General features: G+C 39.4%; 1 protein-coding gene across 1 annotated transcript; it reads left to right on the top strand.

Moving 5' to 3' along the window:
• Window positions 1–660: 660 nt before the first annotated feature.
• On the top strand, window positions 661–25,506 carry LOC106858035 (serpin A3-4-like). Its single transcript, XM_014884448.2, has 6 exons — window positions 661–747; window positions 13,059–13,126; window positions 15,060–15,699; window positions 21,074–21,344; window positions 23,852–23,999; window positions 25,170–25,506. The coding sequence occupies exons 3-6, from the start codon at window positions 15,072–15,074 to the stop codon at window positions 25,356–25,358; spliced, it is 1,236 nt and encodes a 411-aa protein (XP_014739934.1). The 5' UTR covers window positions 661–747; window positions 13,059–13,126; window positions 15,060–15,071; the 3' UTR covers window positions 25,359–25,506.

The following is a 25,506-nucleotide window of genomic DNA, read 5'->3' as shown; positions in this document are numbered from 1 at the left end:
GAACTTGGATTACTACAGAGGGTAGTGCATGGTCATTCAGGGTATAACTTTGTGTCATTTTAAGGGAGGGAGCTTCATTGGCTTCATATATGTCAGTTCTCTTTCATGCTAGGGAGTTCTGAGTCCACAACTGTTTCAAAATCTAACATTTACTTTTGAAAATCAGAATGTGGATTTCTATTAGAAGATATTAAAATTGGTTTTCAATTTTACAAGAATGGAAAAGAATATATTGTTATAAATTAATTATAAGTAGCTGTCTGCCTAGAGCTAAATTTTCACTTATGGCTTCTAACTTTTCACTTATTAGCAAGTGAAGTGTCTTGCACTTTCTATAAACATTTCATTTTGTCATTCATCAAGTACAGTTTCCTTGTTTTCTTTGAAGAGGGAAAGAACATCCATCTTCAGGCAACCCAAAGGATACCTTCATGGACAAATTACCATGAAGCAAGTGAGGGTGTGGATTGACAGCATGTTACCTACTCCACCCAATGGCTTCTCCTTATGGTATATGTAAGGTCTGTGCCTCCCATCTGTTGAGGTGCAAACTGCATTATCCTCACTGGCCTGGGATTACATGGGCATCCAAGAGTAGTTGCTCCTGTGTACTGTAATTTCTCAATCTGTGTTGTCTCTTAGCAACTTGTTTGTGTGGTACACACTTGCCATAGCAAAAGGTTGCACACGAAGAGAAAGGGAGCTTAGAGGGATATTACTTGCAACCCAGCACTCAGTATCGTCTTGGTAAGAGGCAAAGCATATTTGCATTTGTGTGTAGTGTAGCATATTTGTTATTGTGGAACTCCCCTGTGGGCTGAAATGTACACAGAGAGAATTTTAGGAAGAGATTTTAGCCAAATAGTATTTGATATTGACTTTTCACTGAAATTTTTTTCTACATGGATTAGAGACATTGAGTTATTCAGTCACTGCAAGAAAACAAGAAATGTATTTAATATTATACTACATGAATTAATGAGAAATTTTGAGAAACTTCTGCATCTTAAACTGAGATTGATTTGTTTTATCTCCTTCTACAAAGTTCGTCATTAGATTTTAAGAAAGTAAATAACAATACTATTAAAAGTTTTAAGTTATTTTGTATAGATATAAAACTGACTATATGAAGAGGCTAACATATTTAACTTAATTTTCAAGACTCCTGTCTTCTCTGTTTCTCCCTTCCTTCTTTTATCTTATTTTTCTGTTATTCACTCTAACATGCTGTCACTCAGCTTTTCAATGGTTTCACTTTCTTTCCCCTTTATGTATGTTTATAACACTTGCCCAGTATTTTTTGGTTTGTCAAAGAGGACAGCAGAAATGATACAATATAATAAAAGAAATCAAATCAAATCCATATCTGTATTTGCTGGTGCTGAAATATCTGTAACTATGGTTTAATTATTAAACCCTATGATCTGTGGGACTCTAATTACATAACTTTATTTCTAACTTCAGATTTCCTTTCTCTTTTTTATCCTTTATTTTTGAAAAATAAAAAGAAAAATCTCAAAATCTTTTCATATTTGTGAATCCAATTTTAAAGCGTTGGAACAGCAGTTTTCAGGGAATGGGGTTTTGAAAATGCTTATGCATATAAAAATAACTTTTGTCCTTTGCTTCTAATGGGCTCAAATTGGTTGCAAGCCTGCATTTATACTACTGAAAACTTAAATTTCTTTTTATACTTAGTATCTTTGAAAATCTGGCATTTAAAATTTCATTCACATTCGAAAATGGGACATAGGCTCTGAAAACATTATTACATTTTTGCAAGATGCCTTCCTGCAAACAGGAACATGTTGAGGAACATGCCTTCCTCAACATTTATCATGTTGAGCCAAACTGCAGAGACTGCTGACAATGGTTGCTCTATCTGGAGAATGTGTACTTTGGCAAGCCCAGGTTCTTTTGGAAAAGTGTAATAATTGGGAGAGTATTTTAAGAAGTGCATTTTTAGAGAAAGTATGAAAAGAATCCATTTAAGCTTCCAAATCCATTGTATTAAAACTGGCAGAGGACAAGAACAAAATGTGTATTTTAGTATTTTGAGTTATTTAAAAATATATGTTAATCATGACATGATGTGAAGAGTAGCACTGCCATACCTTTTTATATGTAATATACAGCCCATTTTCTCAAGGAGCCTGTAAAAACTACTCCAATAATCTTGGAACCAATCTCACCACAAAATGAGGAGCTGCTGTCTGCTTTTTTTCTGTGTTGCAGTGTTTGCACTGGGGTATGAGAACCTGTTCATTGGACTCTGCCATATTTATATTTGCATGAGTGGCCATTGTTACCCTGCAATGAATGAAAGGTAACCAGCACCAAAATGCAAGAAAAGGAGATTTAGTGCATTTTTACTGCTGGATTTGAGCACATATGCAGGAGCTTAGCAGAAAGTATTGGGTGCCTACAAACTTCCTGCCTGGCTGATCTTGCAGTAACCTGTTCTAAGTTCCATAGGCTTAGGAAACCATTACAATGGGCAAAACAGTAAGTAAAGCTTGTGTTACATGATGGAAACTCCTAGAGATTTCAACTTGATTTCCTTGAAAATCCTCGAAAAGCCATAACAATAGGTATTTTCACTCCTGACTTCAACTTGATTTTGACTTTTGGTAACAAAAATGGGCTGATGCAGCCTTATGGATTTTCAGGCTGTGAACAGCTGAGGCAAATTTTAAAATCTCAATATGATTTTGGCACCTCACAAACCAATCCTGCTGTTTGCCCTGCAGACAGCTGGGCAGCCAGGGGGAGGGCAGGAGGAGCAGGAACCCAGTCCAGACCCTGCTGAAATCAGGGACGAGGGAGGGCACTTACTGTCATTAGTTTGCTTGGATGAGAACCTCTCCAGAAAGCAGCAGCCACCACCAGATGAGTCCAAAATGCAATTTTCTTTATTTCTTCTTCTGTTCTGCAGTTGCCAGAGCTCCTTCTGCTTTAGTAGCTGCTGAAGTGTCTCTTCACTTAACAGGTCTTGAGCAACTGTTGTATTTTTCCTTTCCTTTCCTTTCAATGGGCCACAGCCCATTATTAAGCAACTTTTAAAATACATAGATACATAGAACTATAATATATACATTCTTCAATGACTGGCTTATATGCTGATTGAAGGGGCATGTGTCTGTGGGAGGTTTTGGTCTTATTATGGCTTGAGGAAAACGAGTTTACCAGATTTTCTTATTGTTTTCTTTCTCCAGAAGTTATGTCTCTCCCCTTGTGATACTTCAGAATTTTTCCTAGCCCAGTTCACCTTTCTGGTATTCCCACATATTCTCCTGTGCTCAGGAACACACTTGGCATACAGGGGAGGTGACAGAGGAAGGTGCCCAGCAAGACAAGGTGGTGCCTATGCATACAGGACCTGAAATACTGTTTGTGGACCAATGGAAATATCCCTTGTAAGGACACTGAATCCTCCTCCCAGCAGTGCAGTGGGAAGCACAGCAGCTGTGCTGTGCTGCTGATCATGTCTCTGCCAAGAACCCTAAGTCACCCAGCTTCCCCATGCCCAGTGTCAATGCAGTTGCTTCCAAACAGGTTTAAAGGCATATTTAGCTTCTCAAGATTTTCATAGATTACTGTAAAAAAAAACAACAAAACATTTGTGAAATAATTGAGCTGAATCATTTGGGACATACATCATCTAGTGTGTGTTACATGGCAATTATGATGAATGCAATTCCCTTTTCATTTAGTACCACAGTTGTAACTCACATTACTTGTTTGGTGTTACACCCCACATTTTCTGTATCCACCAAGTTAAACTATTATGAGTAAAATTTTCATCACTAGGCCTATTCTTCCCCCCTCAGACATGTTAGCCATGCTGCAAAACAGATCAGTCAGCCAGAAAGAGTTTACAAGCTAGCTGACTAACCAACTGCAGTGCACCCCTGACGTCTTCTGGACATGTAGCTCCCTCTTTCAATATAATTACTATTTATTCTACTGTTTATTGTCCTAGAGCTCATTTTCTTTGCTGTTGTCAAAATTACCTAACAGAAACTTTTTCAGGCAGAGCAACAAATCCTATCCCTTTTTCTTTTTCATTCAGAATTTGGAGATGTTTTTTAAATCTCAGCATATCTGGCTGTCCTCGGATGATGATCTCCATGTACCACTGAACATGTGTTCATTATGATCATTAATTTCTAAGTGGGATTTTCATCATGATCATGAAGTGAGGGAGGCACTCAACATCCCAAATAAACAATTTAATTTCTTTAGACATGTGCAAGACTAATGTTTCCTTGGCTATGTCTTAAAGATATTAAAGGTATTGGATTCTTTGCTTTCCGCTGAATTAAATATCTGCACCTGACAAATCCCATTTTGCTCATTTGCTTGCTGATTGCAAAGTGCAAAGTCCAGATCAGAATTAAACTTTTCAGTCTGTCAGAGCTGATGTAATGGAGTTCAGTCTTCTGACTACAATGGCAAATATTTGCAACAGCATAGCTGGGAACAGTATAACTCCTCATACAGTTGGTGTAATGGACCAGTAGCACAACCACATGTGTAGCTGTAATATTTCACCCTAAGGCTATTTCTCAAGAGTGAAAATAACACTTTGGGAAAAAATCCTGCATTATTTTTTCAACCAGTGTGAATAAATCTTCAACTGCAACTTTCCAAAAGGGAAGAAGTTGCTTCTTTTGAAGCAAAAAGTGTGCCTTGCTAAGAAGTATATTATTTTAAGTCCAAAGTATGTCCTATCGAGAGGTCAACTCTCAGATATAATCTGCATTCCATGGAGTGTTTTGCTCAAGGACATATACTCAAGTTTCTGCTCAGTTTTTGTGTTTGATTTCCCTTTCCAATGAGTTCATTGCCCTGAGACTGGAGATCAAGGGTATAACATTTTTTTACAGACCCTGCTTTCAGGAAGGAGTATACTTTTTTACCTCAATTTATTTATCCATACATGTAATTCACATATTTCATCCCTGCACATCAGTTTGTTGGATTTCACTTGTATGATTTTCACTCCCCAAAGCTTTTAATTGCAATTTCAGAGTTTTAGTCATCAAATGAGTCTATGCACCAAGATCCAATCTACAAAGAGCAATGTCCTCTCTGATTTCTAATTATCAGTAATTCTGATCAGTGCAACATTGCCTATTGCTTCTCTGAAGAAATCCTTTGAATTAGAAGTCAGCAAGGACAAGGACCTTACTTTGCTAATACAACTTCTGTGGCTTGTAAAGTCTTCCAAAGTTATATAATCAATTACATGATTGCTTCTTTCTTTGTATTGTAACATTTGCATTGCCCTGGGCTGGTTGTCACAGGACGCATCATGGACTAGATCTTCTCACTTCCCAGAGTATGTTTATTCTGTGCAAAATAGCTGTTTGCAGGGATTTCCAAGGGAGCAAGCAGCATGCTGTGTAGAGATCAATTGTCACATTTGAGCAGTAGTGCAGCCACATCAGCATAATTAGCCTGAAGTCTAGAGGCCTGCACCTCTCAGCATTTCACTGCCTCAGTTGTCTTGCTTTCAGTTTGGCATTACAAAGTGATCTGTTGCACAACATGACAATCTCGAGGGTAAATTCCTGAAGTGGGAAAATTTACATTTCAGGCCTACTTTCTCACAGCTATTTTCTTAATTTTCTTTTTGCTTTGATCTCACAGTAAAAAGTCTCCTTTTCATGTTTCAGTCCTACTTGGAAAGCAGTATTTGCTTTGTGAGATTTTTTTTCTTAATTGCCCTCATCAGCTGGTAATCTCTGAGATGTCGCTGCATGTCTAGTAGTAGCTCCAGAAAGTCTGATGCTGAAGTCCAGATAAATCTCTGATATTTCCCTCCTGCCCCCATGTCAAGTGCTAATGGATCAATAAACTTCAAGTACACTGCATGAGCAATAGCTCATAATTAATTCATACACCTGTTTCCAAAGTAATTAGATACTTGACACTCAATGGTATTCAGATAACATTTAACCAAACTCTTCAGACCTTAAGGTTGTCCCTCACAAAAGAAAGGAACCCTTATGATGACATTCATCCTCTTCCTTGGTTTCTGTTAATGCTGACAGAGTAATGCTGTAAAGAACATGTTGTCTGCATGTTCTTTAAAAAACAGCTATTGATGTTTCTTTGATATTAAATGTCTTGAGATTTATTGCTAGTGTCTATTGCCTGAGTAAACACCTTTTTTTTCCAGATGCATGTTTCTAATGTAATTGGAGACTTTGGAATTGCCACCAGTCTGATTATCTGTAATTTTGTTTATTTTGAGAAACCCATTCAGAATGGACGTCTAAGCTGGAAAGAGGAAGTAAGAAAAAAGGAATCAAGATAGTCTTAGTATGATTGTCTATGTATGGTCTATTAATTTAATATTGGGACTTTCCTCTTGATGGCCAGCTCACTTTGAATATAGGGGATTTTCTGTGTACTGTGTTTGGCTCCACATTTACTTAAAATGTCAAGAACTGATGATAAGAACTGACACTAGAAGGCCAACAGCCTTGGTGTCTGCTATCAAGATGTTATGGGACAATGAGATTGTTGAAACTAGCACAAAAAATATGTGAATTCTCTCAGCAGATAGAAATTTAAAAGCTGTCAAATTTCACCAAAGGCAAATCAAAGAAAATTTGCAAGAGCAAGCCATTTAAATAGCCAAGGATATGAATTGTGGGTCAGTGGGAAGAGGAGCTGAAGGGAACTCGGTAATGAGTCTTTTAAGGAAGTAGTAACTGGAGTGGCATTGGTGCTTGGAGGGCTGTGGTAGTGAGTGGGGGATTTACCAAGGGCAAGTCCTGCCTCATCAGCCTATGGCCTTCTATGATGGAGTGACTGCATCAGTGGATAAGGGAAGGGTCGCTGATTTAATTTATCTGGATTTCTGTAGAGCCTTTGACATGGTCCCCCTCAACATCCTTCTCTCTAAATTGGAGAAAGGTGGATTTAATGAATAGGCTGTTAGGTGGATAAGAAATTGGCTGGACAGTCTGATCCAGAGGGTCATGGTCAATAGCTCAGAGTCCCCAGGGACCTCAGTGACAAGTGCTGTTCCTCAGGGATTGGTACTGGGACCAGTTTTATTTAGCATCTTCACTAATGACATGGATGGAGGGATCAAGGGCCCTCTACAGATTTGCAGGTGACACCAAACAGAGTGGAGTGGTTGACACACCTGAAGAACAGGCTGTCATCCACAGAGACCTGGACAAGCTTGAGCAGTGGGCCCATGGGAATCTCATTAGGTTTAACAAGATCGAGTTCAAGGTGCTGCACCTCGGCCAGAGCAACCCCAGTATCAACAAAGGCAGGGGATGAAAAGATTGAGAGCAGCCCTGCTGAGAAGGATTTGGAGGTGCTGGTGGATGAGAGGCTGGACATGACCCAGCCATGGGCACTCCCAGCCCAGAAAGCCATTTGTGCCCTGTATCAGCCCCTGTGGGCTGTATCCAAAGCAGCATGATCAGCAGGGTGAGGGAGGGGATTCTGCTCCTCTATTCTGCCCTCATGGGACCCCACCTGCAGTGCTGCATCCAACTCTGGGTTCCTTAGCACAAGAAGGACATGAACCTGTTGGAGTGAGTCCAAAGCAGGGACACCAAGATGATCAGATGGATGGAGATTCTCTCATAGGAGATTATCTCACTCAGAGAGTTGTGATTATTCAGCCTAGAAAAAAGAAGGCTCGGGAGTAACCTAATTGCAGGATTGCAGTACCTGAAGAGATCCTTCAGGAAAGACAAAGGGGGACATTTTGCAAAAGCATGTAGTCACAGGACAAGGAGAAATGCATTCAAATTAAGAAACAGTAGATTTAGATTAGATATTAGGAAGAAATTCTTTACTGTGAGGATGGTGAGGCATTGAAACATGTTGCTCAGAGAAGTCATGAATGCCCCATACCTGAAAGTGTTTGAGGTCAGGTTGGATGGAGTCTGAGCAATCTGGTGTAGTGAAAGGCGTCCCTGTCCATGCAGGAGGGTTGAAGCTAGATGATCTTTGAGATTTCTTCCAACCCAAACCATTCTATGATTCTCTATTGTATGGCTTTGTTGAATCCTCTGCAGAAGAAACGACAGGAGAAGTTGGGTGGGATGCTTCCCTACGTCCTCTCTGAGGAAAGAAAGGTGGGGAGCTGGGCAGGAGGGAGAACAGCTGCCATGCCACAGCCACTTCTGCTCTGTTCCTGAAATGAAGTGTTTTGTTTTCTGACAAATGACTGCTGGGTCTGAAAATAGCTGCCATGCCACAGTCACTTCTGCTCTGTTCCTGAAATGAAGTGTTTTGTTTTCTGAAAAATGACTGCTGGGTTTGAAAATAGCTGCCATGCCACAGCCACTTCTGCTCTGCTGCTGAAATAAAGTGTTTTGTTTTCTGACAAATGACTGCTGGGTTTGCAAATTGTGACCTAATTCAAGAAAAGCTTGTAGTGGTGTACAAGAGTGTTGCATGTGTTTGCATACAGCCATGCATTTCCAGTAATTGGTATCACTAAGTCACTAAGTGCATTCAGGAAATACTGAAATGTGTATGTTTGTTCGTGTATAGCACAGGTCCTTGAAGAGAGAATGTAGGCAAAATGTGACTTTTAATCTGCTGCCTAAGGAGAAGGAAAAGACTGGAAATTAAGGGAAGCATTGACCAAGATTCTGGGGACAAAATATTCTCTCTTTCATTGAGTGATGAAAGAGAGGACTGAGAGATTGAGAAAGGTCTTGGAAAAAAAAAAAGACGACTTTGAAGGAAAAGAACACTCCAGCCTTTGAGGGATTGGGGGTAGTCTTTGTCAATTATTTGGATTTATGTTTCTCTATAATTTCTTTCTAAAGGAGATTAAAATAAGAAAATTCATTCTATTGAACTCAAACAATGTGGGCCTGTGAGACTCTTGCCGAAACAAATGCTGTCAGGGTGAGGCTCTCAGGTGGAGGAATGCTTCAGATAGTTGTGGGAACAGAAATTTTGGACATGCCAGCTAATTCCAAGCTGTCTCAAACTTTGATGTTTTGGTGAATTCTTCAACCTGTTTGTTGTGTAGTGTAATAGATTTAATAGTAGGGAATCCTACAACTAAAAGAATTGTGGAAAGTCCCATAACTAAATGGAGATGCCTTGCAGTGCTTACTATCTCTATAGGTCATCTCTAACAGTGCTCTACTTAATAAGCAATAATTTTTGAGAGATTCCTCAAGTCCTGAGCTGTTTATAAAAGATCATATTTACATTATTGTAAGGAAACAGATACCCTAAATCAGACTGATCACACCTCACAGTTGCACACTCTCCCCTATCATGTTTTCAGGAGAAAGTATTACTAGGTTCAGAAAAGAACAACTTAATATAGATTTGTTTTCCAGTCCACGTTGCCTCCCTTTTTTAATTATGGTTATGAGGAAGTGCTTTAGTTTCAATGAGACAACAAATTAAAAAATTCCTCCAACTCTTTGAAGGTATATACACACCTGGTATCTGTGGTTTAGCACAGGCTAAGGAGAGTCTCTGGGGCCTTGTTTTTGCAGTAGAACACCCTGCTTGTGCCATCAATGGTTACTATATATAGCAGAGAGAGAAACCTTGCATAGACAAACCTCTTGCCACTTCTTGGATCAAAGAACATATATTTACATTTCATTTTGCCAGCTGGGGCTTAACTACCTATGAACAGTTCAGTGCTAGCAGTGTAAGAGCTGTAGAACTTTTAGAAAAGTCCCCAGTGTAAGTGAGGAAATTCCCTGTTCACTATCTGTATCATATCTTCAACACGGTCAACATTACTCTGAAATAGCCCAATCTTCAAAACTCAGCAAAATGGCTAAACTATTTGTAAATATGCTTATAATTATGATAAAAATCCTTGTTGGAGAATTTTCATCAAATACAGGTATTATATAGCAGGGTCTAGACCTGTTACCCTTTCCTTTACCTTCATTCCTGTCATGACTTAACATTGGAAACATATGAAAGCAAAATTTGGACTTTCTTTAATATTAATGTCCAGAGAGTCACATTATTCATAGACATTGAGACTGTATTTGTTTTTTCTGCTTTCTTTCCAATCATAGGGCAGCTTTCCCATGTTCAGCAGCAGCCATTCTCCTGCAAGTGTTGTGAGGTGTGGCCTAGGTGTGTTCAAATCTATCTTAGTCATTTGTCCGTCACCTTGTCATTAGCATGGCGTCTGTATTTAATTGGGCTTCCTTCCTTCATCAGAAATCAGTTTTTATATACATGAAAATTGTAGCCCATTATTAAAAGCCAGCTCTAAGCAAGATTCTTGGCTCTTATTTATACAAGAAGCAGTGAAAATAGTATCTCAAGTGCTCTTTCAGGTGAGTGGTGTGTGTGAAAAACACACTATGTGTGAGTCTGGTATCCTGACTCAAAGCTGCCTATTTCTCAAGTTTTACCTCATAAGGAACTTGTTTAAGGGGTTTTCTGTGATCTGTTGAGCTTCTTGATAGGTCATAATCATCAACAACTTTCACTGGTTGTGTCTTTGCCTAACAGAAAATATTGCTGAATTATTGCTGTGGTGAGTATTTCAATTGTCCTTAGAAACAGCATTGAGATCAGCACTCTGTGTGTAGTAAGGGTTAGTCCCTCCCTGGAAATTGTTGCATTTTGAAGGGAAAATGAGACAAAATATTACCCTAGTTTTAGAAAGTGAGATGTTGTTGTGCATGGGGATGGGAGGCTCCTGGTAGACCAGGAGCCAGCAGTAAATTCTTGCAGGAAATGCAGACACCACCACCAAGCTGAGTGGTGTGGCTGCCATGCCTGAAGGATGGATGTCATCCAAAGGGACCAGGGCAAGCTTGATCAGTGGACCCATGGGAAGCTCATGAGGTTTAACAAGACCAAGTGCAAGGGGCTGCACCTGGGTCAGGCAATCCCCAGTATGGACACAGGCAGGGGATGAACAGATCAGAGCAGCCCTGCTGAGCAGGATTTGGGAGTGCTGGTGGATGAGAGGCTGGACATGACCCAGCCATGGGCACTCCCAGCCCAGAAAGCCAGTTGTGCCCTGGGCTGCATCCAAAGCAGTGTGGGCAGGAGGGCAAGGGAGGGGATTCTGCCCCTCCTCTCTGCTCTGGTGAGACCCGACCTGCAGTGCTGCATCCAACTCTGGGGTCCCCAGCATAAGAAGAATATGGATCTGTCCAGAAGAGAACCTGTCTACAAATATGATCAGAGGACTTGGGCATCTCTCGTGCAAACACAGGCTGGAAGAGTTGGGGTTGTTCAGCATGGAGAAGGCTCTGTGGTGACCTTATTGAGGTCTAATTCTAATACCTAAAAGGGAGAGGTACAGGAGAGCTGCAGAGGAGCCTTTTACAAAAACTTGTAGTGATAGGACAAGGCTTTAAACAGAAAATTAGATATAAGCAAGAAATTCTTCACTATGAGACTGGTCAGACATTCAAACAGGTTTCCTACAGAAGCTGTGGCTGCCCCATCCCTGGAAGTGTTCGAGGTGAGGTTGGATGGGGCTTTGACCAACCTGGCCTAGTGGAAGGTGTCTTTCCCCATGGCAGGGGGCTTGGAACTAGAGGATCTTTGAGGTCCCTTCCAACTCAAACCATTCCATTTTTCTATGAGTCTGTAATTCCATGTACTTGAGCTGCATTAAGAAGAGTATTGCCAGCAGGTCACAGCAAGGAATCCTTTCTCTCTACTCATCCCTGCCATACACATCTGGAGAGTTGTAACCATTGCTGGGGCTCCACAGTGCAAGGAGGACATGGACATACTGGAATGACTCCATTAAAGTGCCAGAATCGTCATTAAGGAATTGCAGCATCTGACATATGAGGAGAGGCTAAAAGAGTAAAGGCTAGTAATGTTTAGCCCAAAGAAAAAAAGGCCTGTCTAGGTCTCAACAATGCATAATCACCCAATTTTTGACAAGATGAGTAAAGACAGAGGTAGCCTCTGCTGAGTGGCATCTAGTGACAAGACAAGAGGCAACGAACACAAATTAAAATACAAGAAGTTCCATTTAAATGTAGAGAAAAGCTGTTAACCTGTCTTCGTGTTGGTGTTGTCAAACACTGAAATTGAGAGCTTGCCCAGAGAGCTTGTGGAGTCCCCATTGCTGTGGGAGTCAAAACCCAGCAGGGCACCATCCTGAGCAACTCAGTGTCTGTGACCTGGTTTGAGCAAGGGTTTGAACTGTGTGATCTCGAGTTCCCTTCCTTGCTTTGGTCATTCTGCACCCAGGAGAAAAGCTGAGCCCAGGATACCAGGCTGTGTGATCTGACCCAGCTGAACCTGGCACACCATCAGAGGGGATTGCTCCCCACATCCCAGATCATAAGATAGTAAGCTGATCTAAAGACTTGCTCTACTTAGCACCCATGTTCCTGGCTTCCACCCCCTGTCCCCAGGCCATGCTTGTAACTGCCGTCACCTGCACTCAGTGGCATCCCAGCTGCATTCTTCTTCTCTGGGCACAGGGCCATTCAGGTGGCCCAGGAGTCAGTATCACAGCTCTTGCTGCCAGTGGATTCCCCGTCTGGGAGTGGATAGCCAGGTACACCTCTGACAGCATTTGCTAGTGTGGCACAACAGTGTTTTAAGCCCTGCACCTATTAGAATCATCACTGGCTTCACGTGGAGACAGTCATGGATATGCAGGAATGAGACAAAGCAGGGTAGATCACAAAAATTCAGATTGTCCTGGTGCATCAAGCCTTGTCCTCTTGCCTTAGTGGCAGTAATGCTATTGGAAATTCTGGAAATTCTGCAAATTATATTAAAAATATTTCTCTGTAATTACTACTTCTGGTTACTTTTTCATAAAATAGTAGATTCAGGCAACTGAGATGTGTATGAAGGTTTGATATTAAGAAATAGTAGGCTCAGTTTGAGGAAAATGGGTTTGAATTTAACCAGAGTGATCAGATAGTCATGAATAATAAGAAGTCACGTGTGAAACATATTCTGTAAAGTTAGGTGTCCAGTAAAACTAGTTTCGACATCATACTAATCTCTAAAATTATAATGTGTGAGTCACAGCCCTTAGATGATCTTAACCTTTACTAGAGGATACCCTGCTTTGTGTTCAGCAGCATAAACAACTGAGCAAGGACCCGTGCAGACCTGGTGAATACAACAGGACCCTTTTGAATTCACTGTAAGTAATGTTTTGGGTTGTTTTGGTTTTTTTTATAATGTGGAAAAATTGGCAAAAATCATATTCAGGAAAAAAAAAATTGAATAGTCAGTTGAGAAATTATTATGTTCATATTCAAGTTTTAGCTTAAAGCTTCTTGTATTGTTTAATTATGATTTTGGGTTTTTTTAATAGAAAAGATAAGTCCTCTGTGAGATTGGCATGACTCTCCTTAGGAAAACTGCATTTCCAAGTGTTTTAAATTAAGTAAATTGATGATAATAACAAATGTAGAGCATGAAATGAAGTGGAAGTGAGGACTTAAAGATTGCTCTCTAAAGCATCTAGAGAGCATAAAAAAAGAAACTGTGGCTAAAAGAATTAGAGTAAGAGTGATGGTGGGACAAGTCACAAACAAAGCAGAGCTTCAATTTGAAAGTGTTCTAGATATGAAAGTTCACTGTCTGAAATTGATTTGTCATGGGGTTCAGGCCCTGCCTAGCAATAGTAGTATTTCTACAACCATAATATTCAGACTGTGAATTAAGGAATATTTAGAGCATCTATTACTAAAGCTGAGGTCAGCATTCTGAGTTCACTGGGTTTTGGAGAAACAAAATGATGGAAGGTGGAGAACACAAATGTGGGATCATGGTGGGAGATGATAAGGATTCAGAGCTTTCACAAGGCAGAGGCTGCATTTCTCAGTGCAAGTCAAAAACCTTAGGTATTTTCCCCTAGAGAGAACTTTGTTTTATGAAAGGTTCTGTAGGTCAAATGATCACATACCACAGGAGGATGTTTTGGATTTCCAGATATTCCACATCTTTATTTCTCTCTATTGACCAAGAAGTTATTGAACAAATTGTGATATAGTATTAATTTCTAGAGGTAAAAGTATTGCCATAGATATGGAATGAATGGTTTCCATGCTGCTCTGGAAAAGACTTTCCTGTTCTATCTGTATTTTTTAGTGTCTTTGTTCCTCCAGAATTCACTCACTCATCTTCACTTTCAACCATTGCAGGCTTCTCTGCCAAATCACTCTTTTTGATCTTTCTGATTACAAAGATAATGATTGCTCTAGAGTTTATCTGAGGTTTTTTGGTTTTGGTGGGTTTTTTTTTGGGGGGGGGAAGTTTTTTTGTTTTTTGGTGTTTTTTTTTATTTTTGTTTTTAGGTGATTTGATTTGGCCATTGGGCTGGGCATGCCTTTGCATGCAGCAGGCACGCTTATTTCTTTTTCTTGCTCTAAGTACATACTCATTTTCCCTTTCTTTGTAAGCAGCATTGTATTCCCAGGGTCCTGATAACATCCTAATTGCTATTTCTTTCTTTTGTTATTTTTGTGGAAGTTGTTTTTTTTCTTTTAATTGTGCTCAAGTGTTCAAGCTTTATAAAATCACCAAAAATGTTCATCACTTCCTCAACAAGTGCATTTGCTTTCTCTTAGGTGCCTGCCATATGGGTTTACATGCAACCCATTCAAAAATATATGTTTTAATTTTCACAAAAGAGGTATATTATGCCTTTCTCCTGCTTTGATTTTTCAGCTGTTAAATTTCCAAATTTAACTGACTAAATTTGACTGTGTCCCTTGGTTTCTGCTCTATAAACCTGTATTTCTGACTCTTTCATCACTTAAAGCCACAGTGAAAACAGAATATTGGAGAAAAAAACAGTTTAAAATGAATTGTAGCTTAACTTTAATGAGGGCGTCTTTGGAATTACCTCATCCCTCTTTGACTTTAATTTTTATTATTTCATAACCTCTTCAGTAGGTTGAGTAATTTTCCAGAGTCTGCTTCCTTGAAATAGAAAGCCCATTTCCCTCAATTCAAACATCTAAGAGTCTCTGGTGCTAAGTTTACTCTGTATAGTGAAGGGACTGATGTATTGCTAAACACAAGGTGAAAAGATTTGTAAGCCAAATGTAACTTTTCTTCTATTACAGAATCACAGAAATATGAAGATGTTGCTTTTCCTATATCTTTTACTTGTTGGAATCCATTCCAACAGTTACTGCTATGAGTCTTATCAACAAGGGGTAAGAAACCAAAGAGCACAAGGAAACCAAAACATGCCATGGCAGGGTGTAAGGAACAGCGTCTGCCGATTTGCATGTTGTTTCTACAAAGAGATTTCTTCTCGTGAAAACAATGGGAATGTTTTCTACTCTCCTTTGAGCATCTCTACTGCCTTTGCAATGCTGACTCTGGGTGCCAGATCAGACACCCTGACACAGATTCTTAGGGTCCTTTGCTTTAACCCTCGTCAGATTTCTGAAAATGACATACACGAAGGTTATCGTCAGCTCATGCAAATGGTAAACAGAAGGAATGAGGGGTTACAGCTGAATATGGGAAATGTTCTGTTTGTGCTTGATCAGCTGAAGCCACAAGATAAATTTTTAAGTAATCTCAGAAACTTCTATGAAGGAGAAGCTTACCCTATGAACTTCAAGAAGGCTGATCAAGCCCAGCTAAAAATCAATGAATATGTAGCAAGAAGAACGAATGGAAAAATCAAGGACCTCATAAATAACCTGGATCCACTTACTGAAATTCTCCTTATTAGCTATATTTATTTTAACGGTAAGATATATATATCATGTTCTTCAACTCCATAAGTTATTTCCTCAGGTCAGTCTTGATTTTCATCTTTTTTTGCAATAAGGTTTTGCAGACGGACTCACATCTTATTCTCGTTTCAGTCCTCACTTATATTTAATTAGAAACAATGCTATTGGAAATTATCTTCTACTTGATACTGATAACTCCTAGCAAATTGTATGGCAAATTTTCCCATATCTTTTAATATATAAACTTCTTTCCTTCAGAAAATTAAGTGGAATATGTATATGTTGAGGAAGGCATCTCTAGGCAGTAAAGCATCTAATCCTATACAACCTAGTGGGATTCAAGCACTTTCTTAAATGTTTGGCTGAAATCCATTTCTGTGAATTTCAATTCAGCTGGTTTTTTTGTTCAGCAAGTTCAGAGTTAAATGCAAAGAATTCTATTAAAGGAAAACTTAGCATCTTATCAAACAGAATGTATGTTTAGACAACAGCTTTGCTGTTACTGTATATGTTTAAGTATTTACAACTAAACATACTACAATAACTTTAGTTTCACACTCGTTCTCCTTATTTTTTTGCTATCTATGCCTTTGCCAATAGCATATCTGTAGTCCTGGTGTGTCTAGAGGCATAGGTTTCAACCTTTTTTTTTTGATTTGCAGATTATAATATTTTCCAGTGAAGAGATGGACCCACCAGTATCAAATACAAGCCTATTGACAATAAGCTTGTTTTTCTTAATTAACTTGTGCAGTCTGCTTAGATACAGTCTTCAGATCTTCCCAGAGCTTTTCAGACTTCTGATCTAATGAGAAGAAGAGGATCAAGGCTGTAAGGCTCAATCAGTGGTCTAATAACAGATATTGCATCTTATTTCAAACTTTCTCTCTCTTACTGATTATATGCTGAAAGCAAAGTATTTTTAGTCAGAAAAATAATATTCTGTAATTTATTTGATAAAAATATCAAAAAGCTTTTTAATGGAAATGGAGATGTCATATTATATATATATTTTTTAAAAAGCTATTCTTTTAGAACTGTTAACCTGGATGCCTGCAGTTTCCAACATGAGGCTTTCCCGGAAAATAATTAAGAACTATATTTCTGTTATGTTTTGCTTTCCATCTGCATCTCTGCTCCTTGTATTAATGTCTGAGGATTTGACCACAACTAAATGGAGCTAATTGAAATACAGATGATTGATGTTTCTTAGTTCTCGTGAAGACCAACTTGTTTATCTGAAATAATGTTTTCATTTAGAGTTTTATTAAGTATCAGGTACATCTTTCAAAAGAGGCAAAAAAACCTGATGAATTTTCTTTTGCTGAAAGGTGTTTGAAGAATGAGCAATGAATTTAGTAGCACAATGGGGACAAAAGCCCGAGAAACCTTGTATTAAACATAACTTTGTATTAGTTAACTTTTATATGTTCTAACAATAAGGGTTGTTGGGGTTTTTTATGACATGTTCAGTTTACTGCTGCAAAGATTTCCCAGCTCCTCTAAAGGTGGTGGAGTTTCAGTTTTAGCTCTCCAGTTTTAAAGCAAATGGATTAAAGAATAGCATTAATCACAATATTATATTAACATTTTTTTAATGTTGAAATCGAGAGCAGGTTAATTATCTAGAGCTGGGATTAATCTGGAGAGGATTTCTAAACCTCACTTAGCTGTATAACCAGTCCATACTTTTAGGTGCTTGTCCTCTTTTTGTGCATTACAAACTTATTTGCGCATTACTGGTGACAATTTTTTTTTCCATGGTGTAGCATAGTACAGAATTCTTCAAGGACAAAAGTCTGGCAATATTTTCCTGACTCTGACCTACAAGACATGTTATTCCACTGTGTGGCACCAATCCCTTTTCATGCCTTAGTCAAGCTGGTAATGACAAAGAGTACCTCGAATTTCATTTTGCCACTAGAGCACTGTGAAGCACCTGAGGAAGGTGCCTAAAGGTATCCCCCTAAGACAGAAGTGAGAACAGGAATAAGAGTGCCTTTGAAATAGGGGGAGAGTATTAGTGACTATCATCTCTGTCTAATCTGTGTATTAGCCATGGTTTGGGACCTTAATGATCACCTGGTTCCAACCTCCCTGTGATGGGCACGGACACCTTGCACTACACCAGGGTGCTCAAAGAACTGTCCAACCTTGATCACTGCCAGGGATGGGGCATCTACAATTTCTCTCTTTCAGCCTCATCACTCTCATAGTGAAGGATTTCTTCCTTATATCTAATCTAAATTTAAATTTGCCCTCTGTCATTTTAAAGTCATTCCCCTTAATCCTATCACTCTCTGCCTGTATCAAAAAATCTTTCCCCCTCTATGGGCCCCCTTTAGGTACTGGAAGGGACTCCAAGGTCTCCCTGGATCCTCCTCTTCCCAGGCTGAACAGCTCCAACTCTCTCAGCCTGTCTTCATAGGAGAGGTGCTCCAGCCCTCAGATCCTTTTCATGGCCCTCATCTGGAGTTACTCCAACAGGTCCACATCCTTCTTTTATTGGAGACCCCAGAGCTAAATGCAGTACTCCAGGTGGGATATTGCCAGAGTGAAGCAAAAGTGGAGCTGGCCACACTTTTTTTGATGCAGCTCAGCATGTGTTTGGCTTTCTGGGCTACAAGCACACATTGCTGGGCCATGTTGAGATTCTCATCAACCAACAGGATCAAGTCCTTCTCCTCAGGTTTACAGTTGTATTTGTGCTTGGTATTGCCCCAACTCACATGCAGGACCTTGGCCTTGTTGAACTTCATGATATTCTGATGGGGATATTCTAATGGGGCTACCTCTCAAGCCTGTCTCACTCTCCCTGGATGGCACCCTCTCTATCTGGGTGTCATATCCTTTCCCTCTGGAGGGCATCCTTTCCTTACAGCATGTCAACAGAACAACACCATCTTGGTGTCACTGGCAAACTTGCTGAGGGTGCACTCAATTCCACTGTTCACTTCACCAACAAAGATATTGAACAGCATCGGTCCTAACGCCAGCCTCGGAGGAGCACTGGTCATCCCTGATCTCCTCTTGGACAGCAAGCTTTGACTGCAAGCCTTCAAATGCAAGCATCCAGACAATTCCTTAGCCACTGAGTGGAACACCCATCTCTCCAGTTTAGAGTCAAGGATCTCATGCAGGACAGTGTGAAATGCTTTGAACACCTCCAGGTAGACGACATCAATTGCTCTTCCTTACCACAGCTTACCCTTAGTGAAATAATTTTGTCTGTCACCAATCATTTCCTAATTTTTCATGTGTCTTAGCATAGTTTCCAGGAGCATCTGCTCCATATCCACTCAAAGAGGTGAGAAAGACTGGTAGTTTGCTGGGTCCTCCTTTTCTTCATTTTTTCAAAATGAGAACTCTCATTTCTCTTTTTTAGTCAGTGGGAATTTCACTGGCCTGCCATAACTTCTCAAATATGATGGATGGTGGTTTAGCTGTTCCATCTATTTCCCTCAGGATCTGCAGATGCATTTCATCAGGTCCAATGGACATGTTCATCTTCAGGTTCTTCACATGATCTTGAACCTGATCTTCTTCTACAGTGGACATTTTTTCATTCTCAGTCCCTACATTTGCCAGTATAGGTTCAGACACAAGATGTGATTGAGTACCTCAGCCTTGTCTACTTTCAGGGTAAGCAGGTTTCCCATTTCCTTCTGGAGGGAGTTCACATTTTCCTTAGCCTTCCTTTCATCATTGTCATATCTGTGGAAGCTTTTCTTGTTGCCCTCGATGTTGCTGAGTACAGGGGGACAATCTGTGCCCTGGTCTGGGTGACCACACAATTGCTGATCAGGCCAGGATATCATTGGCTTTCTTGGCCACCAGGGCACACATTGGCTCATGTTCAGCTGCTCTTTCCAGCCACTCTGCCCTCAGCCTTTAGTGCTGCATGAAATTGTTGTGACAAACCAGGTTTCTTGGGACCCTCTTCCCTCCATGGCTCTATCCCAAGCACATCTCTGAAGAAGCCAAGTTTGCTCTCCTGAAGTGGTCCTAACATCCTACTTAGTTTTCAAGCAAAGTTCTTCTTGAAATTAGTTGGCTTTCCCTGAGTTGAGCATTAGATAAATGTTGTTTAAAGCTTTTCAGGACCTTCAGGACTTTCACTTTTTCAGTGATTCATTCTGCTTTTTTTATCCCTTAAGCATAATAATGTAAAAGTCCTGTGTGTTATATATATGGTGATAGAAGTCACTATTAATGAAGTATATAAAAGTAAATGAAATATATAAAAGTAGCAACTTTTTCCCGTTCAGACTATTGCGGTTATCAATCCATGTCAATCTATGTTTCAGAGACAAGACATGCACTGAAGAAGATTCATTTCATTTTTTCCAAAAGCTATGTAGTAGTGCAGGCTATGTCAGATGGTGGAAACAGTGGACAATAATTATTTCATTTGCAACAAGTTGCCTAGTAATCAGTATTCAAATAGAAATCAGAAGTTAAAAGGGGTTGCATTTTATTTCATGGTTTTCTTGGTGCCACTTATTTCATTTAGTGTCAGAGCTCAACTTTTGCCCATGACATTTGATAAAATGTTAGTTTTGCTCTAGAAGGCAAAATTCAGTACAGAGCAACAAGATTTCTTAAAAATTAAAATAAAAACAACAAAAAAAACTTTTTCAAAATGCCACAATTTTTCCTTTTTAAAAATTTGCTCATCCTCTGAAACATGATGTGAATACCTGGAGTTTGGCTTTGAAATTCCTCTCCACTGAGGATAAGAATCTTTCAGAGTTTCAATGCAGACAGTTTGTTTCACCATGACTAAGTGACAAACTTTGGAAATTTAATATGGTGAAGAAGACAGTGGAAAAGGTTTCTGCTGTTGATGTTTTGTTTCTTAACTCAGCAGTCTGGTAAAATTAATTTTTATGACTATATACAACATCAGCTAATGTGAGGTATCAACACCCCTCTGTAAATAACCCAAATCCCTTAATTTCTCTGGAGAATTCATCCCTCATGTCACCCATTACAAGCCTATTTTGGTCTGTGAATAAGAAAATGAGAGAATCGTCTTCTGAGCTTAGTCAAAGGTTGCATTATATGAGGACTTTACAGGCTCCTCAAAACTGTTATCATGGAGAAAAAGTGAAAGTTATAACTCTTGATAACTCATCTAAATGAAGGATTTTGCAGCCTGCTCTATGATCTGGGGGAGTGTTTTTACATCACATTCTACCAACTGTGTGTTGATATTGAATTATTCTGAGTATTTAGTTAGCTCAAGTTATCATTGCAAATTGGTTTGTCTTTGAAGCTGATCCACCTATGCCAATTTCTGTCATCTAAGAATGTGTCCTATGTTAATATGTCCTATGGTTTCATGTCCTCAAAATATCCTGTAACTCTGTCTCTTGTATTTCAAGCTGAATGGGAAAAACCTTTTGATCCAAAATACACTAAAATGAGCAAATTTTTTGTGGATGGGAACAAGGCTGTTGAAGTCCCAATGATGTTTGGAATGGGCCTGTTCAAGCATGGCTATGATGAGCAGCTGTCTTCCACTGTGGTGCAAATGGATTACAAAGGAGGTGCTTCAGCATTTTTTATTCTGCCTGATAGAGGAAGAATGAGGAAGCTGGAGAAAAGATTGTCTTGTGATCGTTTGTCAAGGTGGAGGACTTTAGTCACAAAAAGGTAAAATTCTGCAGTTCTTGTTTCAGATGGTAGCCAAGGAAACAAATGTGTTGGGATATAACATGGAATCAGTATGCCATTTTTAGTTCTGCTTTAAACAGTAGAAGAAATCCCCTGACCAAAGCTGAATCTGGCTCTTTAGTGTCCATGTGTTTTCACATTTAGTACTGCACACACTGAAAACCTTCCCAGATTAGGACTTTTGCTATTTCTGCACTTTGTTTCCCATCCTCAGCTCTCAACAGGCCCAAATTTTTTGACTTAGACCTCTTCTTATCTTTTTAGGGGGAGGTTTTCTGCCTTCTATTTACATGTAAATTCCTACCACTCCAGCCTTTTTTCTTGTCTCTTTCTTAATTCCCGCCTATTAAAATTAACAGTAATTGTACAGATAGTGCTGAAATAACAACTTCCATCCAGCAATTGTGAGGCAAAGCTCAGTGATAAGGGTATAGAGCAGAGCCACTTTTCCAGGCTCTCGGAGGACTTAGACAAAACAGGAGTAAGCTACACTCATTTCAAGGTAGCTTTGAGGCTAGAAGGCAGAAAGTTTATATGCTTTCAAAAATTATAGAATCCTTACATTTAGTGTCATGTATGGCAATAGCTTTTCATAAAATACAAGCACAGGTGCAACATGTTTACATTATCATGCTCTTGTATTCATTAATGAATTTGTTGTATCACATTAGTGACCTTCACACAGAGATTTGAAAGTCATGTTTTATATGGTCCCTTCTCAAGACAAAAATTACATCTGAAATGCAGGAACCCAAAACTGGTTTCATGCTCTTAACTCTGATTCACTGTTAAATACTATCAGAAGAATCGAACTTATTTTTCTTATGGGGAAAAAAACCAAAATCACTAAAAAATCAATAGGAAAAACTATGTAATTCTCTGTGCGCCTTTACAGTTTGGAAAGTTCTGGGAGTAGCTATGTGGTTTGTGATACAGGACAAATAAGATGGTGAATCAAGATACTTATGTATAATTTTTGCCAAAGAAATAATTTCCTTTACAATTATCAAGACGAATGCTAAATACATTTGGAGGGATTTGTATTTCCTCTTTCCATCTTATAATATGAAAAAGAATCATGGTCAAAGACAAGTTTGTTTCATGCTGCTCCCCATTTTTCATCATAACCATTCTCTCCTACAAAATAATGACACAAACTCCTCCTTTTCCCTTTAATCTTTAAAACAATTGATTGTATCAGCTATTATTTGGAGTCTCTGGGAGGTCTTAATAAATGAAAGTATTATATGCAATCATTTAAAGGCTGTGGGCTACCTATGCTTGTCCCTCCTCTGTCTGCAAACCGACATTGATATTAGTGGCAGAAGTGTTGTGAAGGACATCTTTCATTTCTGGTGGCTGACAAAGAGGGCAGTGCTGAAGTGTCAGTACAGACAACTGAGATCCTTTAAATGGCTGAACTATAGAGAAAACGACACTTTCACTTCTGCAAAGTGTATCCCACTGATCCTTTCCTGGTTGCATTGCTACTGTGTGTCTGTGGCTTTCCCTTTCCTCTGGAAGCAACTGGAAGCAGTGAGTTTAGCAAGGCAGATGATTCAGTGATAGCTGCATCCCCATTCGGGGCAGCAATCAGCACAGACTGAAATCAGGAAGTAAGAGATCAGCAGCCTGTTATCAATCCACCAGCACTCTTGGTTTTGGATACAGCCAGAGCTGGCATTAGATGCTGTGCAATGTTGGAGCTTTTGTTTCCCACCTCCCCACTGGATGACTTTCTCTTTGGCTGGCTTCACATCTCCCTGACCTAAAGCCCTGGAGAGCTGTCCTGGTTTCTCACCAGAACACAGTACCTAATGTCAGTACTATCACTGATCTCTGTCTCATTATGCTGCTTCCAGCTGTAAATGTTGGTCTTAACCTTTGAAAAGTAATTGCAAGACACTGGGAAAAACAAGGTAGAAATGAGTCAGAAACATAGAGCTTTGGTTAATTTATGGAAAGCAGCAACCTAGTCACTTAAAATTGAGTAAGTCAGACACTGGGCTTGACAGAAAAATAATTATCTATTGACCAAATATATTCTGTAAATTTGCTTTTATCTTTTATTTCGTCATGCTTTCAATCACTGCTTACTGTTGTCCGGCTTCTTCAGTGGATATAGTTCTGTTTTGTCTGTCCTGTTTTATATGATAAATACACAAGGCTGTTTTTTTCCCCCCAAAACTAACCAGTGAACTTGAATGTGTTGGATTTTTTTTGTGCTCAGCTTGAGACACCTAAAGGAATCTCTTTTTCACAAGGTAAATCTCTGCATCCTCAGTAATGGCTCATGATGAAGGTGCTTCCAGCAAATTGCACAAGAGATCATTAACTTCAGAAAATTGACATCTCCTATGTAGGCTAGAGAGAGGCTGCAGGCAAAATCAGGAGAAAGCAAAATCAGTTTTTTTCTTATGAATCTATGTTATTCTGTGATAACTGATCAAATGTTTCACCATATTCTTGCACTTCTTTTCTGGCAGCTCAGTAAATTTGTATCTTCCAAAATTCACGCTTTATGGGACATATAACCTAAAAGATATCTTATATAAAATGGGCATCATGGATCTATTCACTGATAAGGCTGATCTCTCTGGGATCACTGGGCAGCCTCAGCACAGAATTTCCCAGGTAAGTCATATTGCTTTTTGTTTTTTGGGCCCATGGTTACTGATACTTGCTTCACTTTCTGCACAACTATTCATGGTGCAAAACTCATGTAAAGAGGCTTTACTTCACATGAAAAGGCAGCTGATGGCATACAGAGTATTTTGTCCATGTTAACTGCACTGTATGAGCAATTGGGTTGGAGCAAATTACAACTCTGTAAACTTTTAATCTAGAAGGCTATTTTGACCTGCATGGGGCAGCTTTATAAAACACACATGACCAAATCATCATCTATCCCCACCTGGGTACCCTCTTGCAGCATGTTGTTTACAGTCAGTACTGGCTGCTTCTGTTTGTGTCTGCCTTCTTTAGCCTGCTTGTGGGCAAGTAGGGAGCTGTAGGCTGTATCCCTGCTTGTATTTTATGGAGGTGAGGGAAGAGGAAAACCACTTCTTGCTTTTAAACTGTTTGGGGGAAATTAAAATCCATTTATTACAAACATTTGGCTTCAAGAATATGAACAATGACTGCCAGGCTCAGGCAAAAGCTATAGATAGATGCTTCAATAAACCTAGAGTTTCAAGCTGACAATCAGGGCAAACTTAATTGTCTAATCAAGAAAACAACTACCCTCATGACCTCAGGTAGACATTAGTGAATCAGGATCTCTCAGTGTCTTGATCTTGCAAGGTCAAACTTTTGTGTTTCTGTGCTTTAACCTCCATATCTGGCCCTTCACCTTTGCTCCCATTTATCCCAGAACATGAAGGAACACAGAAAACATAACTTCAGATTTCTATTAATTGTGTTAATCTGCATGTTATTTTTTCAACCATATGAACTTCTAATGTACAGTTAAATATGGTCTTACTCTTTTAACATCTGCTCTAGCTGTAGATCTCCATGAGTGGATGCAAGGAATAAGAAAAACAAAGCAAAGGTTTTCACTATCAGGGACATGCCCCCAGTGAAAGAGCAACTTTTCCTCTCTGGGGCTAGAAAGCTGTACTGCATGTAGCTTGCTGATTTTAATTTTTTCCTAACTTTGCTGTCTTTAAGCAGTGGACTCACATCTGTCCATCTGACACTTATTTCTTACCAGTAGCTTCTTCAGGCACTTTTAACTCCTGCTCTTGTTTAGGTGACTAGTTTTGTACCCCCTTGACTTGTAAAATGTCTGTTTCTTCACAGGCTATTCATAAGGCTGTGGTAAAGGTGGATGAGACTGGCACCGAAGCAGCAGCAGCCACAGGCATGGAAATGGTGCCCATGTCTGTTCCAGTTACCGTTAGATTCGACAGGCCCTTCCTAATGGTCATAACTATGGAGAACACTATACTCTTCATGGGAAAAATTGTGAATCCTCTGAAAAAAGAATAAGTTAATGTGCAAGTTAGATATGTGGTGATGACCACTCTTAAATCAAGTATTAGACCTGATGAGTATGGCATGGCTACAGAGGGGCTCTCCACCTCTTAACTGATGTTATTCACTGTTTTTTGTAGATGAGACTCTTCATCAATTTAAG

This window comes from Sturnus vulgaris, chromosome 6 (assembly GCF_052056855.1).
Source record: "Sturnus vulgaris isolate bStuVul1 chromosome 6, bStuVul1.hap1, whole genome shotgun sequence".
NCBI classification, from domain to species: domain Eukaryota; kingdom Metazoa; phylum Chordata; class Aves; order Passeriformes; family Sturnidae; genus Sturnus; species Sturnus vulgaris.
Note: the sequence above shows the minus strand (reverse complement) of the source record. Positions and strands in the feature narration are given on the sequence as shown.

Excerpts from the sequence above, each read along its gene's own strand:
- LOC106858035 (XM_014884448.2), top strand. The coding sequence starts at position 15,072 with ATGAAGATGTTGCTTTTCCTATATCTTTTACTTGTTGGAATCCATTCC. Across the intron at positions 15,700-21,073 it reads TAGCTATATTTATTTTAACG|CTGAATGGGAAAAACCTTTT; the intron begins GTAAGATATATA and ends TTGTATTTCAAG. Across the intron at positions 24,000-25,169 it reads CTCAGCACAGAATTTCCCAG|GCTATTCATAAGGCTGTGGT; the intron begins GTAAGTCATATT and ends GTTTCTTCACAG.